Source organism: Brassica rapa, chromosome A09 (assembly GCF_000309985.2).
Source record: "Brassica rapa cultivar Chiifu-401-42 chromosome A09, CAAS_Brap_v3.01, whole genome shotgun sequence".
Lineage (NCBI taxonomy): Eukaryota > Viridiplantae > Streptophyta > Magnoliopsida > Brassicales > Brassicaceae > Brassica > Brassica rapa.
Window position 1 is genome coordinate 9,881,157 of NC_024803.2, and position 24,008 is coordinate 9,905,164.

The window sequence follows — 24,008 nt, forward strand, 5'->3', positions numbered from 1 at the left end:
GAAAGTGAAACAAATAAACAAATAAATATGGCCTAAGATGGCCCGATTGTTATAAATGCGTTCTCACAGAGAAATCAGTCTGTACCGGTATTAACCAACAGGTTTAATAAATTACTCCAACGGGGCGGCCTTGTTTATTTAATTTCTCGGTACGAATGAACATTAAAATCGAGTAGTAGAGCAGAGTAGGAGTACGTATATGATAAATTAATGATCAAATCCGGTTTACCAATTCCTAATTCGGTTAACACTTCGGTTTGATTCCGGTTATGTAAAAAAGATTAGATTTAGAGGTAGAGAGAGAGAGAAAAAGGTGGGAAGGGAACTTTAATGGCGAGAGTAATAAATGCTCTCAAGCGCTCCCCTTCTCTTATTACACAACAGTCTGTGTTCATTGCCTTGTGGGGTCTCTCTCTGTTTTCTGCGAAGACGAAGACAGCTGTTTCTGAGTTTTACTTCTTCTTTATTCGTGTCTATCTTCTTCTCTACCAAGATTTTTACTACAAACCCGCACCGAAACGGCCTTTCTCTCTTTCTTCTTCCTTCTGATTTCTCAGACAGTAGTGGTGACAAAAAACATCGCTTTGAAAGAGACCAAAGACAGTCCACAATCTCTCTCTCTCTCTCTGTTAAAGGAAGGAAGAGAAATGACGAGAAGGGCGGAGTTCAAGCTAGGTCTCTTCGTGGTTCTTCAATTCATGTTTCTGCTATCTCTATGTGAGTCTTGATTCTCTTCTCTAATTAGGGTTTATAAGCAAAGGGTTTTATGACTTACCACTTTCCTTAATTGATTGGTACAATTTTTGATTGAAAGTTGGATTCTTTTGGCTTGATTTAGAACAATCTGCTTGTTTATTGTGATGGGTCATCCTAAAGTTACACTCTTTCTGTAGAAAATTAATCGAATATTCTGGTGAAATGTTGAGCTTCATGAGTGTTTATGTTAAGGTTTATAGATGCTGTAATGCTTCAACTTGTTGTGTGATGGTTTGGTTTGGGTATAGGTTCATCTGAGGAGTTCTTGCCTCAGATATCACCAGACACGTCTCCTCAACCATTCCTTCCCTTCATTGCTCCTTCTCCTATGGCTCCTTACATCAACACCACCATCCCCAAGCTCTCTGGTCTCTTCTTGTCTTAACGTTTCTCCATTGTGATTGCCTTTGGATACTAACTCTTTTTGGTGTCTTTCAGGGCTTTGCTCGCTTAATTTCACTGCTTCCGAGAGTTTGATTCAGACAACATCACACAACTGCTGGACCGTCTTTGCTCCATTATTAGCCAATGTCATGTGTTGTCCTCAGCTAGACGCTGCTCTCACCATCATCCTCGGCAAAGCGAGCAAAGAAACTGGTCAGCTTGCACTAAACAGAACACAGTCTAAGCACTGTCTCTCGGATTTAGAGCAGATCTTGGTAGGCAAAGGCGCTTCTAGCAAGCTTGGGAGTATATGTTCCCTTCACTCGTCGAATCTCACAGCTTCTTCCTGCCCTGTGACCGACGTGGATCAGTTCGAAAGCGCGGTGGATACGTCTAAGCTTCTTTTGGCTTGTGAGAAAGTTGATCCTGTCAAGGAGTGTTGCGAACAGGCTTGCCAAAACGCCATACTCGACGCAGCTACTAATATTACTCTCAATGCCTCTGAGCCTTTGATGGATAACTCGGTTCGGATCAGTGATTGTAAGAACATAGTGCACCGTTGGCTCGCTACTAAACTTGACCCTTCTCAGGCTAAGGAAACTCTCAGAGGTTTAGCAAACTGCAAACTCAATAGAGGTAAAAGTATAACCAAATCAGGGTTCAACATTTTAAATTATGATTTGTTAACATGTTTTTTGTGTGTGTGTGTTGGTTTCAGTTTGTCCTCTTGTGTTTCCACACATGAGACACATCAGTGCTAACTGCAGCAACGAGTTGAGTAACCAAACAAGTTGTTGCCGCGCAATGGAGAGTTATGTGTCTCATCTGCAAAAGCAATCACTTATAACTAATTTGCAAGCTTTGGACTGCGCAACCTCTCTTGGGACAAAGCTGCAGAAGCTAAACATCACTAAGAATGTCTTCACTGCTTGTCATATAAGTCTCAAAGACTTCTCTCTTCAAGGTTCTCTACTTTACACTTTCAACATCTATTTTCCTTTTCAATATAAATCTTTAACCTGTTTTCTTCATCTTTCTGGTTCTTGATGATGCATTGTGGTGTTGGATTCAAACAGTTGGAAACCAAGGTGTGAATTAAACTTCCCATTTACATTCATCATGTTAGAAACCTTAAAACCATTTTTATTAACTCTTAAGACTTTGTTCTTTGTATTTTTGGTTTAAAGAATCTGGTTGTCTATTACCAAGCTTACCATCTGATGCGATATTCGATCAAGACACGGGAATTAGCTTCACTTGTGATCTGAATGACAACATTCCAGCCCCATGGCCTTCTTCATCTCAGTCCTCAGCCTCTACCTGTAAAAAGAGTGCGTTGTTATCATCGTATCTAGCTTCTTGATTTTAGATATATACATCTCTTTTGTGCTTTAACTTATATCCACTTTTGTCTTTTCTTTTGCAGCTGTTAGAATCCCTGCTCTTCCTGCTGCTGCCTCCTCGCAACCCAGTAAGTTTTTCCTGTCTAACGTTACACTAGTAATAGGCCTAGCTCTCACCAAAAGATAGCTCAAGAGTTAAGATTGGTATATTTTTGTCATAATATCTTCCTCTAAAATAGAAATTTCTACATTTTTCTTTATATTTAAGGGAAGAAATAACATTCCTCTATTTTTTTACTCTATTATAGGGAAATGCTATTTTAGAAGAATGAATACATTAGAGTAAATTCCACCTATATTATAGAATTATTCTATTCTAGAGGAATAAATAGTAAAATACAATGGAGATGGTCTTTATATATTGTCCAGAAAGTCTCAATGTGGGACTTTAATATACTCTAAACTAAAAACTTTATTGGTTTGTTAGTCAAATCTGAAATGTGTTTTAATTTTCTTTTGATCTCGCAGGTCTCTACAATGAGGGAGTGAAACGTTTGGTGATCTTTGTATTGTCTATGGTTCTTGTGATGCTTCTGTCATGATACCAGAACTAAACTGGGTTCACTCTTATCTCTTACCGGTTTACTAGTAATAGCTGTGGTTTTTGTGATCAAACCGGTACAGTCAGCTGTTGGAAGTAGTATGTTGACATAACCGGTTCAAGTGCTTGAGTTGTTTGAGGTATAAGTTTCGGAAAGTCTTTTATCTTTATTGATTCATGATTCTTGGAAACCTTTTTAATGTAAAGAAAAAGGTCTTGTAGGATTTATTTTCTGTAAGCTTATATATATATATATAATATGTTTACTTTGCAATTTTTATATATTTATAGACATTTGATTTCGGAAATTAAAAGTGCTACTTGGTTAATTTGTATGCAAAATTTAAATTTATTCTTTTTATTTCATATGGACCCGATTCTAGTTGGTAAATTTGTCAAAATCAGGCATGCATATAAGCTTTGGGATGGTGGAAAGAAGTGATGGCTCTATGAATTTTGATCAGATTTTGCTTATTTGACCTCCCATGTGATGTTTAAACAGCCATTTTTGCATGCCACAGATTCTGTGACCAAATGTTATTCGTTTCATATCATAGGTTTTTAGTTGCTAATCTTTTTTAGGATTTAAAATCATGACTTGTGACAAGTCGCGTAAATCAAATCAAACAATAACATGCGACTTATGATCTAATCGTGCAATCAATCCTGTGATAGCAAAACAAATAGCAACTTGTGATTTGTGATATATGACGTTCGACTGTATCGCAAGTCGCAGTTGCAGATTGTTGCGACATGAAAACAAATAGGACCAACATATTCATGCTATTTTCACGTGTTGATAGTTTTTTTTTTTTTTTGCTAAATCGTAAATATCATACAAATGAAAGAAAGATTTTACACAAACAAAATCTTAAGTTTGACACATCTTGGCAAAAAACAAAAAAAAAACAAGACGGGTCATTGATATCCAAAGTTCAGGATAACTTAGACATTTATCGCAACCACATAACCATAAGTGAATTGAAGAGCTTGTTTGACCTCCTAGAGAAATAATGTTCCCCATCTCCCTGTCAATGGCTCTGAATACATTAGTAGGTGGCAGGGAAGTGTTGTTATGGATCAGGTTGTTCCTCTGTTTCCAAATGTGAAAGACAACCGCTTGGGAGACGAGTATCCTGAGCAGAAAACGCCTCCTTGATTGTGGCGCTCTGATCCAGGATAGTAGCTCCGCCCAGTTAGCAAACATCTGCGAAGGAGGGTTGCATTTGGTGAAGACATGAGCCCAGACATCATTGGTGTACTGACAGGAGAGGAACAGGTGATCCCTTGTTTCCGGGAAGTTTGTGCAAAAGGGACAAGACACTGGTATCGATAGACCCCAAGATACCAGTCGAGCTCTTGTCGATAGTCTATCATAGTTCACTATCCACATCGAGATAGCGTGCTTCGGAACAGCCCCTTTGAACCAAACAATATCATGCCAAGGTTGAGCTGCTTGTCTTGGCCGCAAGACCTCCCAAGTAGCCTGAGAATTAAACACTTTCAAAGGGTAATTAGCAGCTTTCCATTTAAAAACATCATCAACATCAGGTAATGGGAGAGTAATAGTAGTGAGGTAAGAATGAAGATCCACTTCCTGATGAGATCTAGGGTGTGGTAAAGACCAAGCTGAACCAGATACCGCATCCGCCACCATTGCCTCTTTCCTTACACGAAGCGCTCGCGGTCCACCAATGCCTATTAGGTTGATCAGTTGGCCAAAGGGAGTCCAAACATCGAACCAGAAACTAGTGGTGGCGCCATTACCCACAACTCTATTGCAGAATTGCAGAGCTAAAGGCCTGAGCTTCAGGATTCTTTTCCAAACCCAAGAGTCAGATTGAGCGGGTTCGATAGACCATAATGAGTTTCCGGACAAATGAATAGTTGGACCTTTTGTGATAAATTTTTTATAGTACTCTTTTATATATAAACCAAGAAACATCTGATTTTTTGTTATCATTACCAAGAATGAAAGGTCAAGAGTTCTAGTTTCTGTTTTAGATTGAAACCGAAGAAATTAAAATTCTGGCAACTATATACTTCGGTTGGAAATTTATGTTAAAGTCTTGAACATTACATACTTTTGACATAATCCATCCAGTCCAGGACAACGGTGTTCGTTGGATCTTAGTATGGCTAAAGCATATATGTTGGTGGGCATAACTCCGATGAGTGTCCAATGATACCAATATCTTCTTTTTTTATTTGATAAATCCTATCGGCTGATCCGATCGACTTCAGGAAGAACTCGCTTAGTGCTACAGAGTGGATTGGCTACCATACTGCCTAAGCCGAGTTTGGAATACCTTCCGACTAATGTTAAAGGGTTAACCAATTATCTATTACGATTCACCATGTAAACCACTTGGGCCGAATCTCAATCCCAGACTAGCCAAGTGATGATAATTTATTTCCCAAAAAAAATTGAATTCATGACTGATGGAGGTACACATGCCAAATGATACAAATATCTTTGATTAAAAAAATGTGAACTGGAATTGCGTTTAAAGAAATTGAAACTCTACGAAACACGTTCATGGAACAGTTTTTTTGTTAATGGCAACATTACTGGACCTATTATTGGCACTATTAGGAGGATTTAGTATGTGAACTGCAATGGGAAAGATTATAACATCACTATTTAGAAAACATGTCATTTTCTATTTCGTTTTGGGTCCTAAAATCTCAGCCTGAACTTAGTGGGCTTGATGAACTAGGATACCTACAATGTGTTGCATGATAAGATAACATGTTTTCAATTTGTTGATGTGATTTTCCAGAGCAACACTATGTGACCAAAACTTTCTGGAAAAATTAACGATGTGACATCTCAATGGGTAGCCTATCTTAATATATCACGTGATACAAAAATGTACCATGCAAGTTGTTGCAGAGATTAGGAGTTTTAGTCAACTTGCACAAGACTTTTATCACCTCTTCATTTATGATCTTCCACTTCAAGAATGGGATTCAGTAACTTCAGTTTGGCGTTGATGTCGGACCTTTGTCCCAATGTGTTAAGATGTCTTCGGCTTTCCGAAGTTTATGATCTTCCACTTCAATAATTTGTCGTATAACAAATTAACAATACTTATATATTTTTGGTACAATAAAGACAAGATAAGTTTTTTTTTTTTTGGGTTTTCTGCAAAAAAAACCTCCAAGTGATTTTTTTTTTGCAAGTTTACCCTCCAAATGAAAAAATACAAGTCAAACCTATCAACTCCATTCAACGTGCAATATAACCCTTCCATTAAGTATACGTGTATGATATGTGCATATTTTGATGGATCTTAAAACTACGTCGTTTTGCAGAAAATCCTTTTTTTTTTCTTTTTTGTAATACAAAGACAAGATAAGTTATTTTACCAATTTATCTCACATATGAATATAGGATGTATATCCTAGTTCGTTTTTTTTTTCTATCTATTCCTGTGCTATTTAAAATACTATTTTATTCAGATTTTTGAGGACCACCTGAGATTTTTTCAGTTTTTAATCTATCATGTGTGATATAGAATATGAATGCTTGCCTCTTGAAAATGTACTAGTGGGTTTATTTTTGCCATACGTTTGACATAAAAAATTGATTAAAAATTATAACGTGATGTCTGGCATAAAAATACAAAATTTAATTACTTCTTACAAGTACAAAACAAAAGCTCCAGTTTTTTCACTTATCTTTGCCATACGTTTGATTAAAAGATATAACGTGATATCTGGCATAAAAATACAAAATTTAATTACTTCTTACAAGTACAAAACAAAAGCTCCAGTTTTTGTTTTTTTTTCACTAAATTAAGCTCATCTACCTTCTTAATTCATTCATCAATAGATATATAGACCCAGCCAAACCCACGAGATTCTCGAGTTTTCGATCTTACATAACTCCAAGACGATATATGTATGAATGTATATGATTTAGAAAACCCTAGCCTGCTACTAAATATAGCAACCTACAATGTTAGGCTATCTATGGGAGGAAATATGCATGGTAGATATCCATTAGGTACAAAACAGTTCATCTATATCATGTCCATCTGTCAGAATTTATAACGCAGTCCAATCAGAAGTTATGATTTAAATCTGATTAAATCAATAATTGAACTATGCTTAATTATTATTTTAGCTGTAAGTCTGTAACCATAAGTCATAAGTCATTATTCATTTCCGCAATATCCTCTTCTCTAAGTAGAGATCGCGATTCACGTGGGAATGAGTGAGACAAAGTTTTGATCTGACTCTAGGAAAATGGAGATTAACTTAAGTGTTAATCTTATCTTAACTCATATATTTACACAAAATAAATGAAAATGATTAACTAATAACTACCTAGAGGATAATAGCCATAAATCATAAGGAAAATCATAACCAAATGGTTTTGGCCTAATGATAAAATGTTCACAGATGTGAGTACCACTATAAATTTGATTATCCTTGGCAATTCAGAGCGATTTAAATGGTAAGAAAATGCGGATTCTGCAGGTTTCGTATTGATTAGTCATTGGGTCTAGAAAACCTTTGGAATCACATCACGGTTATAAAAGAATGTTGGATGTTTTTCATTTATATGACTAAAAATAGTTTCTGCTACAACATGACATGTTCAGTATTTAAATCATGCATATGCATATTTAGTAGGAGTACTAAGGGGCCCGAGTATTAAATAGTTTCCAACTCAAGAGTTGAATCCGGATGATGAGTTTGAGTTGCGAGAATAATAAAATCTAGATATTTTTATGTAAGTAGCAGAGTTTGGATGCATCATGATAAATAATATTCCTTTTGTTTTGAGAAATTGCTACTAAGCTCAATACTATTTTTCAAATACCCTCGATCAAAAATATTAAATATTTATATTTATGGCTTAGTGATTATCGTTTAAGATTTAGTATTTAGGGTGGTGGAGTTGGGTTTATAAACTCTTATAAATAATTCTTAAATTTTTATAAATAATTTAAGAATTCTAGTTTTGTCTTTTAAAATAAATTTAAGGTATTTACGAAAATGATTAGCATTTAAAAGTGACAGTCTAGCATGTAATGCTTGGAAACAATCGTATTTTGTATTTCATATGGATGCGGTAGCATTTAAAAGTAAATCACAAAAAAGATTAGCATTTAAAAGTAAATCACTAAATTTAAAAAGTGGTATCAAATTTGAGGTAGAATTCTCTCATCCGTCTTTTATAAATGACGTTTTAGAAAAAAATTGTTTTAAATTATATTAGTTTTTCAATTTGCAATGTAAAATTTATTAATACTACATTATATGACTCTTTATATTGTACTGTTTGTTTTTCCATTGGTTGGGTTGTGATTAATTAGTTATAAATTATGTTATTTTTATAAAAATGAAATTAAATACTTTCTTAATGTATATGTACAAACTCAAAACGCCAAGAAATAAAAGCAGAGAGAGTAATAAAACTTCATAATGTAAATATGTTAGGGTTTGAATAATATTTCAAGGTTGAAAAATATTGAGAAAATTCCAAAAACAAATACCCTATTAAAGTTTGTTAAGATATTTAATATCGAATTTTATTTCTACCGAGTGTCATACCCTAACCAATTATTTGTTCATTTTAATACACTAACTTTAAAATTTTTTGCTTATTTTAATACCCAACAATACTTATTTTTATAAAAATATTAATAAGTTTCATACGAAACTTATAAAATCTCTCAAATTCAAAACATTTCTTTTTAAAATAAGTTAGTTTTAAATTTTAGGAAAAAAATAAACTAAAAAGTTGATAACCTTAAGAAATTTTTTTCAGTTTGAGAGATTTTATAAGTTTCATTTGCAACTTATTAATATTTTAATTAAAATAAGTATAGTTTGGGTATAAAAATGAACCGCTTAAAAAAGTTACTATATTAGAATGGACAAACTAATTAGTTAATGTATTAAACTGGGTAACAAAAAAAGTTTGTGTACAAAATATCTTAACAAAATTTAGTTGAGGTATTTTTTATGGAATTTTCCAAAAATATTTGCTTAAAACTTGAAAGCCTTTTCTCTTTATGTTTCTAGTAAAATTAACATTTTATATGTTTCATAGATATTAAATGATTAATATTCATCATTAAATAAAATAAAACTTAAAGATGTGAATACTTCATTATTCAATACAAATCAAACTAACATTTTGATATATTTAAACTTTTTTTAGTACTGAATCAAAATTGAAAGGTTTGAGTTGTCTTCCAAAGGAAAAACAATAGTTTATGTCCCTAAATCAAATGATGAAGGCCTATATGATTTTGTATCAGAAAGTCAATGGAAAGGTTTATGTCTATGCTAACTACTTGTCGTTGACTGAAAAAAATACGACAGTTAGTTAAAAGGTTGGACTTTCATGAGACAGAGACTACATTTGTTTACACCTTCGGCAATCATATGGGGTGGGAAATTATTTACTTTAGAATGTGATTTAGATTGTTACTCTTAAATTTTTTGACATATGGAATATGATTTAAACATTTAATACTCAACTAAATTTTCTACGATAAATGTAATCACTGGATAATTCCTTTATCGGATATTTATTTAATAGATAAAAAAGAATCTAATTATTATGCCTTTAGTCAAGAAAAAAAAAATCTAATTATTTCTGGACATGTTATTCCTTTGAGAATATTTTATTGAAGAGGACAAATCAAATACTACACATGTTAAGGATAATTTTCTGCTATATATAATCATGAAAATTACACTGTATCTTTATGTTCACATTTGGCTGAAATATACGCAATTGATCGTTGTTGAGTTTGTTACTTGTAGTTTGGCGTTTATGAGACAAACCGCGTTTGCGGTTAGGTTGACCATAGATCTCTCTCTCTCTCTGTACGTGTGTTGATTTGATGCACGAGTTTAGCGTGCTTGCTGTCCCACGTGATATCCTTACGACGACTCATCTTCTTCGTTTTTTTTTTCTCTTTTTCTTTTTTGATCAAAACGACTCATTATCTTTACATATTCTAATCAACGCTAAAAAAGTTTTCTGTTGACCAATGTTTTTTTTCTTCTCTCTAATATAGATTAATATATCTCTTTTATCTCTAATTAAATCTTTTTACCAGAAAAACTACTCAAAATTTTAAATAAATTATATTTATTATATATATGTATTGTATTATAAATTTTCAAAACTAATTTCAGAAATTTGATGACCCTAAAAGTTATATTATATAATTTTGATGATATAAAAATATAAAACAGGTAATTCAGTTTTACCAGAATACCACTTTCAAATTTACCTTTAAAAGATTACTATTTTTATAAATATCTTAAATTTATGATAAAACTAAATTAATCCTCTTAATTCATTTATAAATGTTTGACTATCATTTATAAAAAATGATAGCTCAACCCCATCTCTTAAATTCTAAACTTTAAAAATGACCACTAAACCGTTATTAAGGTATTTTTGATTAAATGTATTTTAAAAAAATAAAAACCAATTTATGGTATTTTAAAATCATGATTTAAATTATTATTTAACCTGTTTGTCATCTAAGCCAGATATATATATATATATATATATTACATCTCATTTAAAATATTGATTCTTTATTAAGCACAATTAACTAACATAGATGGAAGCATTTCGTAATTGGTTAAAGCCTTAAAGAATAAACGAGTTAATTAGTACTGAGGATCATATAATACTAAAATCATTTTTAGATATATTATTATTTCTAAACAAATACTAATATAATTAACTTATTAAATGTAAATTAAGTCAACCAATATATTGAATAAATCAATAGACATTTTGGTTAAAAAGTTACATATTACACCCATATTATCGTTATTAAAAATAAATAAACACTTTTCTCTTAATAATAACAAGTTAAATAACAAAATACTAGCTTAAAACCGCGCAATTGCGCGGGATGAATGTTATATATAAACTCTTTTTAATCTATTATTATTCATTGGTATTCATTTACGTATTATATATATAAATAAATTAGAGTAAATACATAAATCAAAACAATACATCTTGTTTATTTACAATATTTTTTTGGTAAATAAATTAAAACAATCATTTTATTTATTTTATATGGTATATAACTAAATTTCAGTGACATGGACATAGATATATAGTATATTTTAATATAAATATTTATTATTGAGAAATCATACTCATATGATAAACACAAAAATTTCTGATGTGCGATTTTTTGAATGCAAATTTCAAAATTAAAATATTAGAGTTTCAATATTTTTCAATACAAATTTATAAATTATCATATTTAAGTATTTTTCTATGCTATATAATGTAATTTTAAAGTTTATTAATATATAATATGAATGTCTAATAAATGAGACTACATATTCATACGATTTATGATCATTTGTATCTTCTTATTACCAAAAAAAGTTAAACTATTAATCACAAAATTTTAGTGTTAGACATTTAACATTTTTAGTAATTTATAGTCATTTTAAGCATTCAAAATATAACATATAAGAAAAAAAGTTATTTTTTAATATATGATTAATGTGGTTTTTAATATATTTTAATAATATAAAATTAAACAAAAAAGAGCTAAAATACAAAAAATATTATCAAATATTTATTATTCATAATCATTAATTGTCATATATACGTTAATCATATTAGGTAATTTTGTAGATTTTATTTAAGAAAAGTGTGAGAATATTTTTTTGTACACTATTTATCAGTTTAATAGTTAGTTTAATAAAAAATATAATATAAATTAAGATGGACCAACCTAATTCTCTAAAAAAATTCAGTTTCATTCTCATGGTGACACGTGGCTACAAAACAACTTTGTAATGTTTCTCAATTAATATATAAGGTATAGTAATAGATAGCTTTTATGTAATGTTGCAGATAATAGCTAATGATAACTAACTGTTGAAATTATAGATATATTAATAATGTTTGATCAATTATTTTTAATATTTATAAACTATATAAAATAAGTAAAATAGTTTTCTATTTACATAATGAATTATATAAAATGAATTATATAGGAGGATAATGAATTTGTTTTCTTACTTAAAACTTAAAAGCATTATATTTTATATAAATTATTATAATAACTATTAACATCTTCTAAAGTTCATATTACATGCTTTAGAAGACATATATAAATTCTTTCTATCAAATTATTTATCTTGGCTTATTGTATATTTTAAATTATGATAAAAGTTTGTAAGTCATCTATAAGAGTTTATAAATTAATTTATAAAATCTTATCATATTATGCTACTATATATTAATTGAGAAGTCAGTTAAGAGATTTTTCTTTATGCGTCGATCATTTATGAAATTTTAAAGAAAATGTTATAAATTGATTGGTAGATAATTTTTAATTTTTATTTTTATTTTTTATTGGATTAAAAAAAGTCTATAAACAGTTAATATCACTTGCCAAAAATTTATATAATATTACAAATAATTATTTATGGTAACTATTTGTTGAAACTATAGAAAGAATAGTAATGTTTGATAGTTTTTTATATATTTGTAAGCTACATAAAATAATAAACAGTTTTTATTATTAAAATTGATATATTGATTTTATATTCTTCTATAAAGCCATATATTTGTATATAAAGTATTATAATAACTATTAATGTCTAATAAAATTCATACAAGCTTTATAAATCATTTATAAAAAGTATAAATACATTTATAAAATTATTTATCTTAGATTATCATATGTTTTATATTATGATAGGAGGTTTTAAGTCTTTTATACAAGCTTATAAATTAATTTATAAAAACTATATTAAATTTTCATTTTATACTAAATGAGAAATCACTTAATTATTTTTTTGTTAGGTGTCGATCATATAGAGAGTTTGAGAAATAATATTATAATTTGATTTGTTAATGATTTTAATTTGTTTTATTTTATGAGTAAGAAAATCAGTTCTAGAACCAGTTTTATAATCATTATCCAAATGACCTAAATATACTGCACAAAATAATTTATGATATAATGCTTCATAAAATAATTTTTAGGAATCAAATATTTCTAAACTATATAAAATATTTCAAAAGTTTCAGTATTATACCTTCAAAACTTAAGTAATTTCATTAAAAATTGAATCATGAATATTATATGTAACAAATTTTAGTACAATTATCAATACAAAATATCAAAAAGTATTTAAAATAGTCTTATTTATCCTTTTTTTAAAACAATCATTTTTAGAAAAATATTTAACAGCAAACACATAATGATAAAATCATATTTTAATTAAAAAAATTATAATAAATATATTGTTATAAAACATTCAAACCCACGAAATCACGGGCATCCACCTAGTATAAATTAAGATGGACCAACCCAATTCTCTAAAAAACTTCAGTTTCATTCTCATGGTGACACGTGGCTACAAAACAATGTTGTAATATTTCTCAATTAATATATAAGAGATAGTAATATACCCAATATTTCAGTCTCGGCTATGATTTTGGTTTTAGTCATCAACAAATAACAGTTAATAGTTTACTTTTACAAAAAAGAAAAGAAATTAATCTACTAATTATATCTAATTTCTATATATTACTCTATCCATCTTAAACTGAATGTTCTTTTTTTGCCTTAGATGATGGATAGGTGAGGGTATGCGTGTTTACATCTGAAAAAAAAAGAAAAAAAATATTATTTTCGTTTCACAAAGAATAGGTATTTTCCTGCATAATATACAATAATAAAACGTTAAATATAAATTGAATTTAAAAATAAATTTTATTATTATTTTACATTTTATTATATTCTCACTAATGTTTTAATGTAAAACTAGATTTTGACCCGCGCTTTGAAAGCGCGGGATATTTTATGTTATAAACATTGCAATGTTTTAGAAATCAGACCGGGCCAACCACTCGAAAACAGTCCGACCATGACTCGTCTAATAAGTTGAGTTCGATTCAGTTTAAAATTTGGGATTTGAAAAAAAAAACTGGAAAATGCAGTAAAACCGATGACTTGAAATTTTGTTGTAAGAAAAATATATATATGGTGATTTGAATGTTAATCTTATGTATGTCAACAATTTAAGTTCACATAGAATTCATTTTTTCCTTTAAACATGGTATATATACATATATAATATATAGTAAAATTTTAAAAACCCGATAAACTAGTCAGGCCAGTCAACCTGGATTTGAGAGAAACTGGAAAAATCCAGTAAAACCGATGATTTGGAACAATAAAAACTGTATTTGAAAAACCCAGGCCCGGATTAAAAAAACCATGGATTCTGCTAAACCAAAACATATTTTATAGTCTTTTAATTGTTCTAAGAATTTTGTTATGAAGCTGTTAGTGATTAATTAGTTTTTGTCTTTTCAGTTTTCACATATTATTTCATACGAAAAATTATAAGTCTTATTCCCACTTGTCATCTAAATCTTATATGTTTTCAAAATTTTCCATTAATATAACATTTAAAATTTTGTCGTAAGAAAAAATATACATGGTGATTTGAATGTTAATTTATGTATGCCAATAATTTAAGTTCATATAGAATTCCTTTTTTTCTTTCTTAAAACATATGGTATATATACATATATAATTATAATAAATTTTAAAAACTCGTTAAGCAGGTTAAACTGGTCAAACCAGTCAACCAATATATATACTGAGTCGATCTTGGTTTGGTTTTCAAAATGTTTAGAGAGTAACATCATAAATATTTTTTTTTTTTGAAAAAATAATATGATAAATGTTTTGTTACAAATTAATAGTTTTATATTATTATTTTCTAACGTGTGTATAAATATTACCAATAATTAATATTTCATTAATATTTTATAGAACTATACAATTATAGTGGTCAACTACGTTAAGTTAATAATTTTGCTAAAAACTAAATGGTGAAGCATATTAACCATGGTGGTCAGATATGGTGGTCAATCTAATCTATTAAAAGAGAAGTACAATTATAAAATACCCCTAAGTTTTCCTACTTATTTACAATGGTATGCCACAGAAGTAATTAATGAACCTATCTTTAAGTAATCATTATCTTTTCATATTTATTAAACCATTTCATAAATCAAATTTAGTTTAATTTTCGTATTTAATATATTTCCTAAAACAAATTAGCTAATTTTTGGGAATATTCAAATTTAAAATCGATTTTAACAATATTAAACTTGGATAATGTTACCATTAATTATTTTTAAACAAAATTCAAGTTTAAATTGGTATTAAACAATATGATGAATATTCCTAAAATATATGTTTAACTTACCATTAATTATTTTGAACAATAAAATCTATATATGCTAAGATTTAAATATCTTTACACTACTTATAGAACAATATGAAATATTTGTAACTGAATATTATTTTTAAGATAATTAAATCTCGCCTAAGATTATATATATTTCAAAATTTTCTAAAACCTATGTTTAACCATTTCGGTTACTGTTAATTATTTTCAAAAAAAATATTAAAATTTAAATATCTTTGAATTACTTATAAAACACTGTTTAATGTTTATAACCAAATATTATTTTCTAACGTATTTAAATCTCACCATATGCCTCATATATGATCAAAATATTTAAATTCTTATTACATTTGAAAAAAAAATTCATGTTAAAAGAAATATTACTCAAACATATCAATAGAATAGATCAATATTTCTTGAAAGTTTAGTATCGGACATGGGTCACTTTTTTCTTACAGCACGTAAACGATTTGATTGTTGTGTTTATAAAATTTTTAAAATATGATAAATATTTAAAATATAAACCAATAAACGCTTAAATAATATTCATATTATAAAAAGTAAAAATAAATATTCGCGCGGATCAAGCTATAGTTAAATCTTAAATCGTGAAGTTTGCATATATTCTGGTCAACTACATTAAGCTATTAATTTTGCAAAATAACAACATCTAAACTATTAAAACTGAAGTACAATTTTGAAATAACCCTGATTTTTTCTCAAGAATTACCATCTTATGCCATTGATCATTAATAGCCTTTTGGTCAATTACTGATATAACCAAATTTACGCTTAACCGTTAACAAAGAATGATGATAAACCGGATTTCATGGCATCTCTCCTCTCCTCGATGAAAAGTTTGTTCTTTTTTTCTTTCATCGGATTTCATTTCCGATTAATGTTTTGTTCTGTTTTTTTTTGTCTGGTTTCTTTCTCAGAGTTTCTTTTGTTCGGTTTGATTGTTCTTTTGTTATGTTTGATAAAAAAAAATCCGATTTGAAACAGAATTCTAAGTCTCTATGCCAATCTATTATGAGCGGTGTTTAATTTAATCAGTCGAAGTTTTTCTTACGAGGGAGTAAAATCACCTTCACTCAAGCTTCCCGTCATCTTGATTACTGTGGGTCATTGGGCCATTTTAATTGTTTAGTTGGGAGTAAAATTCTCTTTAGTAGTGAATATTTACAATGATTTATGTTTAAGGTTTTGGTGTAGATCGATAGAGGATGTTGAAGAAATTTAGAAAGCATGGCCAAGATAACGATACGCGACGATGGTTTCTTCCGTCCGGTGATGAAGTGCGACGGAGAAAAGTCGAAGAGGTGGACCACTAATCACGAGATTCTTGACATGTCGGTCCAAAATTTAAATGGTTTAGTTTATTTCACTTGCAATTTTATTTTGGTCCATTCGGCTTATTTTTAATTTGATTTTGAGCTATTGGGCTCCAATCTATGTACAATATTGCCTTCGTAGGCTTAATCAAAGCAAAAAAAAAAAAGACTACAATTTTGGCCTTCTTCTATAGTGAACATATATAATATAACATTATTAGTACGTTTAATTTCATTAAATGCAAGTATAACCATTTCAAACCAGAACAATCAAATATATTTTCTGTTCAGATAACACATTTTCTCTAATAAAAATATTAATATTTCCGGTCTCATTTAAAAATACTCGGAATCGGTTTTAGGAACGAGTGAGTCTGACCGGTCCGACCGGTCGGGTTTCAAAACACTGCAAATATGTAATATAGAAAATGTATTATATATTATTTAATATATATAAACTATAACTTTTATGAAAAATATACATCCGCGCGGGCGCGCGGGTCAAAGGCTAGTTCCTTTTAATGTGGAAGTTAAGAGATATTGTTGATTAAAGATACAATTTGGGTATCGTGATTACTTTACATATCATGTATCCATTTCAATAACTAAATTATAGCAACTGAAGTTTGTTTGAACGTTTTATGAATGATTTTATAAACAAAAGGATTTGCTGCTTTTAATTAAAATAAAATTCAAAAATACAAAATTTAATTGAAATCATAGCTTAAAAATAATTCAGTGGCATAAAATGGTAAATACTTCAAAACTCCAAGGATACCTCAAAAAGGCCATTCAGTTTTAATAGTATTGATTTTGAGTTAATTGAACATAAAATCAAGAGAAAATAAATAATATTATTTTTTGAAATTATATTTAAGAATAGATATATATATATACAAATATATTTAAAATTATGATTTTCGATGAATTTTATATATTTTTGGATAAAATTTATTAAATCAACTTATATAAAATTAATAAAAAATTGATACAAAAAGTGTATAATTATCAAAAAGTACAAATAACAATATTTCTAAAATTTGTTGATATATAAAACAAAATAATAATATTACTATTAAAATTTTCTATTTAAAAAAAATGTAAAAAGTTTGAAAACATTTTAGTGATAAAAATTGTATAATTATAAAAATTGAAATAAATAATATTTTAAAATTTGTAATATATTATTATATTTCTATTATTATATTATTTAATATCATATTTGAATAGATTACTTCAATGATGATGTATAATTTACTAATGTATTATAACTTTTTTACCAAAAATATAAATAAATTTTAAATGTAATTGTCTATGTCACATTTAGTTTAAATTTTGTCATCATTTATTTAGTGAAAGTGAATATAGAAAGAATATTTGTAAAAATCCATTTACGAATAATGTACAGGGAATTGTTGTTTTGGAGTTTTTACACATTTCAAAAGTAAAATTAGTATACCAGAAATAATCCTACTTTAATACATAATTTTTAGAGAAAATAATTATTATATGTAATAGTTATCTATTAATTTTTGTAAAGATGTAAAAACTACATTTAACACACAAAACAAAATTTTTGTAAAACAAACAACGATCTTTGTAAAATGGAGGTAGTGCTTTTTAGAATGCGTTAGCAGCAATCCAAACTTCCCTTCACTTAGTGGGTGTTATTGAATTTGGTAGTTTAATGGAGTTTGATGGAATTTAAGTCTGATATTAAATCCAATGTTATTCAATTGTGGAATTGAAAAAAATGAATTAAAATCCAATGTTATTGAATTAAGGATTTGTCAAATAGAATTTGGAAAGAATTAAATTCTCCTGTTATTCAATATCCTCATAGATTTTATGAGAAATAAGTTATGATAGATTTTAATGTACTTTTCCATAAAAAACAAGAGGAAACAAATCCTAACTTTTTTACGTGGATTTCAAATACTTCCTGCACCACCATTCCTTTCTTTATCATCCTTCTTCACCACAACTTATGATCCTTCCGAGTTCAAACACAACAAAGACGGTGGCTTTATGGTCTTGGCCAAGTACATAGGCGTGTTCGGCAAACTGCTCCGGTTGTGACCAAGGAAGGAGGAGGAGAGAAGAAGAAGACGGTGACGATGCAGTTTCTGTTGCCGGAGATGTACAAGAAGGCGGAGGATGCACCGCGTCCGACGGCTGAGAGAGTAGTGATTAAGGCGGCAGGAGGGAGAAATTACGGTGTGGTTATGTTCAGTCATATGGTGTTGTTTATTTGGATACAGTTGGGAAAAAATCATGGAAGTTGTTGAGATCAAGCAACCACATCTGGTTGAAGAAAATAAAAATCCATTGAGTTTTTAAACGTTGGGAACCAAATGTTTGTTCTTTTCAAAAATCTTCTCCATATATTACGTTGATTAGTTACTAAACAGATTTTGTTACCTAGATTCTCTGAATATCAATGATTTTTTATTGTTGACTTGGAAACAAAGTCTAAGCCCAAGTTCGTCATAGTTCTAAAATCCAATTGCTTATCACGTAAATAATTTATTCCCTTGATCTTTATTTTTCTTCTTATCTTTTAAGAATCCAATGAAATCCATTAAAAAGAATCCTAATTACAGTTATATTTAATTCCACCAAACTTCCCAATCCAATACCAGCCCCTTACTTTGCGGAAGCTGGACAACATTCGCTCCGAAGGATTAGGCGCACCTGAAAATAACTCAGCCAATTTTCCAAGAATAATTATGTTTTTTTTGTCAATCAAGAAAATGAAAAACAACTTGCTGTAAAGTAATCCTACAGAACATGTGTTATTTTATAAATTAAACGTATAATTTTTGGATTGTTGAATTAGATGGATTTCTAACCTAAAATTAATATGATAATTGGAATTATTTATTTATTTTATATATTACTTAGGATCTTTTGTAATTACCGATAAAGAGATTTAGCTTCTATTATTCCATCTAAGATAATGATTTTTTAGCGTGAATCTCAAAATGTTTGGGCAAAAATGGATGGGTCAACTCTGGATTAGATCGATGTGAATCAGAACTCTTGTATCATGTTAAGTGAGATAAGTTTCCAACCTAAAACCATTTAAATGATAAGTAGAGTGATCCATCTATTTTATATATTACTTAAGATTTCTTTCAACTACCGATGCAAGAGGTTTTCTCTTTAATATAGATTAATATATCTCTTTTATCTCTAATTAAATTTTATGAACAATTGATATATATAATTTTAGTAATTAAAAATATAAAATTAATTGAACCATTTTTTAAATATGCCTGAGAAACTTAAATGACATCTAACTTGAAGGGAAATATTATGGTATTTGAGTGGAAGACGGATAAAAGACAGAGGACACACGTCAGTGTATGAACCATATGCAGTCCAAACATGTGAACAAAAATCATGAACCGCCTACTACAGTAATTACACAGCAAGGTTAGAGTGTTTTTAGTGGTTTTTTGTTTTTATTATTTAATTTGATTTAAGATAATATATGTTGTTTTTTATAAATGTAGTGTGCTTCCAAAGATTTTGTAGGTCTAAGAACTAATCACCATGAAATCTGCAGAATCCAAGTTTTTTTTATCACTTAAAGCGTTTCAAGTGCCTAGATTCGAACCTAGATGGTAATACTCACAGTTGTAAACCCTTTACCACAAGAACCATTTAAAGCTCCGGTTATAATATATGTCATTTCTTAAAATAATAATTTGGTTATGTAAAATCTTTTTAAAAAATATAATTTTATACAAATACATAATTTTGGTAATTAAATTATTCAAATAGTAGATCAAATTTAATTTCATATTTTAAATATATACATAGGTACTGCTTTATACTATTAGAACCATTTTTATCAAATCAAAATATTATGTATTAAATATTTTATAATATTTAAACTATTCATACAATTATTAAGAACATTTAGCTTTTTAAAATTTTAGGTCAAGATTATAATTTACAATATACTACTTATTCATATTCAACTCATATATAATTTATAACTTATTAAATTTTATTGTATTAAATAAATAGTTTGTACATCAATTTATAAATAGTATTAAAAAACTAAAAAATTAAAAATATTGTTAAATAATGAATAATTATAAATTTAATATAAATAATAATAATATTTTAATTAGTTATTATATTTATTTGCTTTCTAAAAATTTAAATACCTATTTTAGTTATGAAATATAAATAGTAATATTGTAGATTTTCTATAATTATTTAAAATTTGTATAGTATTTTAAACTGTTTTATCTATTTTTATCATTTAAACACATGTTTTGAACTGCTAGATCTACTACGTACACATTTATACCGTTTGATCCGCTTGATTGGCTCATCTTCCGCTAGTTTTGCAACGCTTACGCTTGATCTAATTTTTCCATTCGAAACCTATATCGGTAGTAAAATCATTCGGTTAGTTGAGTCCGTCTTTTTCTCAATAAGAAATTAAGAATGAAAGCAAATTTCTCGATTGGACTCGTATTCCTTCTTTTTCTTTTTCAGTAATCACAACACTACAAAAGTGATTTAAAAAAAAAAATAAACACATGGACTATTGTATTTCCAAACATAAGATTCGAGCCAATTAGTATTGAGATTTTTTTTTTTTTGAAAAATATGATCGAGTATTGAGATCTACACAAAATTATGATCGAGTATTATTCGAACCTAATACACAATAAGACAAGATATTTTATTTGTTAAATTTGATTTGATTCATTATTTATATCCATTCAGTGCAAAAAATTGAATATCTGAAAACTTTTAAAGCAAAATAAATAATAAAACATCAATATTATTTAAAACCGAAGCAAATCCCAAATATAAAAATTTTGAGAATTGAATGTCCATTTTGATCCTACAAATATATACATACATGTATATCTTGATTATATTTATATTTTTAAATGTATAAGTTTATATAATTTCCATTCTAACATATTACTTAACAAATTATATTCACATTATTACTTGTAAAATTATTACATAAAAAAGAAAAAAATTGATGACCATTATAATTCTTTAAAAGTTTTGTCTTATTATTATTAACTAATTAAAATTTACAAAACCTGTAATTTTTCTATTTCTTCTAATTTTATTCTATATGTCATGTAAAAATGTATTTTATAAAACAGATTTGTAAATCAAGTGGCGGTAGTTTAGTGTCAATTTATTGGGGATTAATGTGTATCCACATTAGTCATGAGTTTCATTCTCCATAGGAATTAAATTATCATCAATTGGTCAGTCTGACCTTGGGCTTCGGTTCAAGTGGTTTACATGGTGGATCGTAACAGATGATCGGTTCATCCGCTGATATTAGTTGGAAAGTGTTTCAAACTCGGACCAGACAGTGTGGTAGCCAATCTATTTTGTAGCACTAAGTGTTTTCTTTCGAATCCGACCAGATCAGCCGATAAGATTTATCAAAAAACATTTGTTTTTAATTTTTTAGATTATTTGTATTAATCAAAATAGATAAAAATATTGATAAATATATCCGTAAATATTTATTTATTTTTTAGATATCCAACTTTTAGATATTTTATTTTTTAAAAAAAAGAAAGCAAATAAAAAAAAATCGAAATTCTACATACAAAGTTACAAACAAATCATAAATATTGAAAATTTGATTTGTATCTACTTCGTGTCCGCGCCTAATAAACAATATATTTATTAGTCTATATACTCTATACTAGTTAGGTTGGACATATGGATCGATATTATCGTTCAAATATCGATCAAAGAGTTAGGCACCACCTCACTAGCTATGTTCACTTTATACTTTAGACGTGTCATGAATATCGACCACACAATTACTTTTGTAATTTGTCATTTATGTGATAAATTCGTAAACCTTTTTGCATGGCATTCATAATACGTCAACACACATCGAAATGGGCACGCGCCCAGGTAGGCAAAGACGACATGCAATCTAAAATGAGCAGATATCTAATGTAATTAAGACACGTCTCTTTCTTAATTTTTTGTGCAAAAGACACGTCTCTTTATATAACCATTGTTTTTCGTCTCTGGTTGATATTACGCTGAATTCTAGCTTACCAAATAGTCGCCATCTTCCCTTTTCAGGCATTTTATTGAGACATACCAAAAAATGTAAAGTAACCAAATATTTTGCAACTTATCATTTGTGATTGCGGATATAAATTCAACTGGAATTTATTCCTTACACTAGTCGAATGTTAATTTTTATATTTTTATAAATTGTTTGAAAATATTTTTAAATATATAATTTATTTGAAATATTTTTTAGATTTTTACAAATTTATTCAGAAGGATATGTGTCCAAACTTCGTAAGAAATTTTTTTAATATCCAACGAAATTTAAATTTAAATTCAAAATTTTGATATCTAATAAAATAATTTGTATCTGAACGAATATCTGGATGCCTATGTCTAAATAATTCTTTAAACAAATAAAAATATTTATTAACCGGTTGAATTTTTGTCATACATGAATCAATTTCATTTAAACTTGTAAAATTGTTATGGTTAAGAGTAAAAGAAATGTTATTGAAATTATGGTAAATATAATTAATGAAATAATTAGAAAGAGTAAAAACGTAAAAGATGTAATAAAACACTTAAAATATGTAAATTGTATTTTGTACATCTGTAATAAATGAAATTAGCTTATTTGGAAAAAACAATAAGAATTAGTTTTAAAAAAAAAGAAAGAAAAAATGCAAAAAATCACTTAACAATAGATAAATATTATTTTGTACTTCTGTTTTAATAGAATACTAGATTTTGATCCGCACGTCTGTGCAGATATTTTTTTCATTTATAAATATATTTAATATTATTATAAATATTTTAAATATATAATTTATATTTTATGTAATATGTTTTGTAACTCTATAATATTATTGTTTATATTTCTTATTCGCCATTATTAATATATAATGATTTTTAATACATTTACTTTGTTATTCTTTTTTATTATGCATGAATATATTTTCAAGTTAGGTACAATAAAATAACAATCTGAAATAATATAGAGAATCTTCTTCAAAATATGTTTTTCTTTAATTTATACATTTTGCATATAATACATTTTTCATATAACACATTTTAAAATTTTATTTATTTATATTATAAAAAATATGTATGTTTAGTATAATATATATATTTTCATGATGTGTTTAAAATATACTTTTAACATATATCATTTTAGCATTTTAAGGAATTTATAAGTAAAACACACAGTTTTTTTTAAATAATATAGCCCTACTATTTTAGTGTATTTAATACCTAGTAGATTCTATCATATTATTTTAGTAAATTTTATTGATATATGATATTTTTGGATGT

General features: G+C 28.0%; 2 protein-coding genes and 1 long non-coding RNA gene across 3 annotated transcripts; 2 read left to right on the forward strand and 1 right to left on the reverse strand.

The window, feature by feature from the left end:
• Window positions 1-647: 647 nt before the first annotated feature.
• Window positions 648-3,360, forward strand: LOC103838427 (uncharacterized GPI-anchored protein At1g61900). The gene is made up of 8 exons (XM_009114863.3): window positions 648-717; window positions 1,005-1,124; window positions 1,195-1,776; window positions 1,859-2,104; window positions 2,217-2,228; window positions 2,328-2,471; window positions 2,567-2,611; window positions 3,012-3,360. Exons 1-8 carry the CDS (start codon window positions 648-650, stop codon window positions 3,083-3,085), a joined length of 1,293 nt encoding a protein of 430 aa, XP_009113111.1. The 3' UTR covers window positions 3,086-3,360.
• Window positions 3,361-3,725: 365 nt separating this feature from the next.
• Window positions 3,726-4,741, reverse strand: LOC103838534. Its single transcript, XM_009114981.1, has 2 exons — window positions 4,056-4,741; window positions 3,726-3,750 (listed from the first exon to the last, which is right to left on the reverse strand). Exons 1-2 carry the CDS (start codon window positions 4,739-4,741, stop codon window positions 3,726-3,728), a joined length of 711 nt encoding a protein of 236 aa, XP_009113229.1.
• Window positions 4,742-16,187: 11,446 nt separating this feature from the next.
• On the forward strand, window positions 16,188-23,446 carry LOC117128392. Its single transcript, XR_004451690.1, has 2 exons — window positions 16,188-16,444; window positions 16,540-23,446. It is a non-coding gene; the product is annotated as an uncharacterized LOC117128392 (long non-coding RNA).
• Window positions 23,447-24,008: the final 562 nt, after the last annotated feature.

Excerpts from the sequence above, each read along its gene's own strand:
- LOC103838427 (XM_009114863.3), top strand. The coding sequence starts at position 648 with ATGACGAGAAGGGCGGAGTTCAAGCTAGGTCTCTTCGTGGTTCTTCAA. Across the intron at positions 718-1,004 it reads CATGTTTCTGCTATCTCTAT|GTTCATCTGAGGAGTTCTTG; the intron begins GTGAGTCTTGAT and ends GTTTGGGTATAG. Across the intron at positions 2,472-2,566 it reads AGCCTCTACCTGTAAAAAGA|CTGTTAGAATCCCTGCTCTT; the intron begins GTGCGTTGTTAT and ends TTTCTTTTGCAG.
- LOC103838534 (XM_009114981.1), bottom strand. The coding sequence starts at position 4,741 with ATGGTGGCGGATGCGGTATCTGGTTCAGCTTGGTCTTTACCACACCCT. Across the intron at positions 3,751-4,055 it reads AGCTCTTCAATTCACTTATG|GATTGATTGCACGATTAGAT; the intron begins GTTATGTGGTTG and ends TTGCTATCACAG.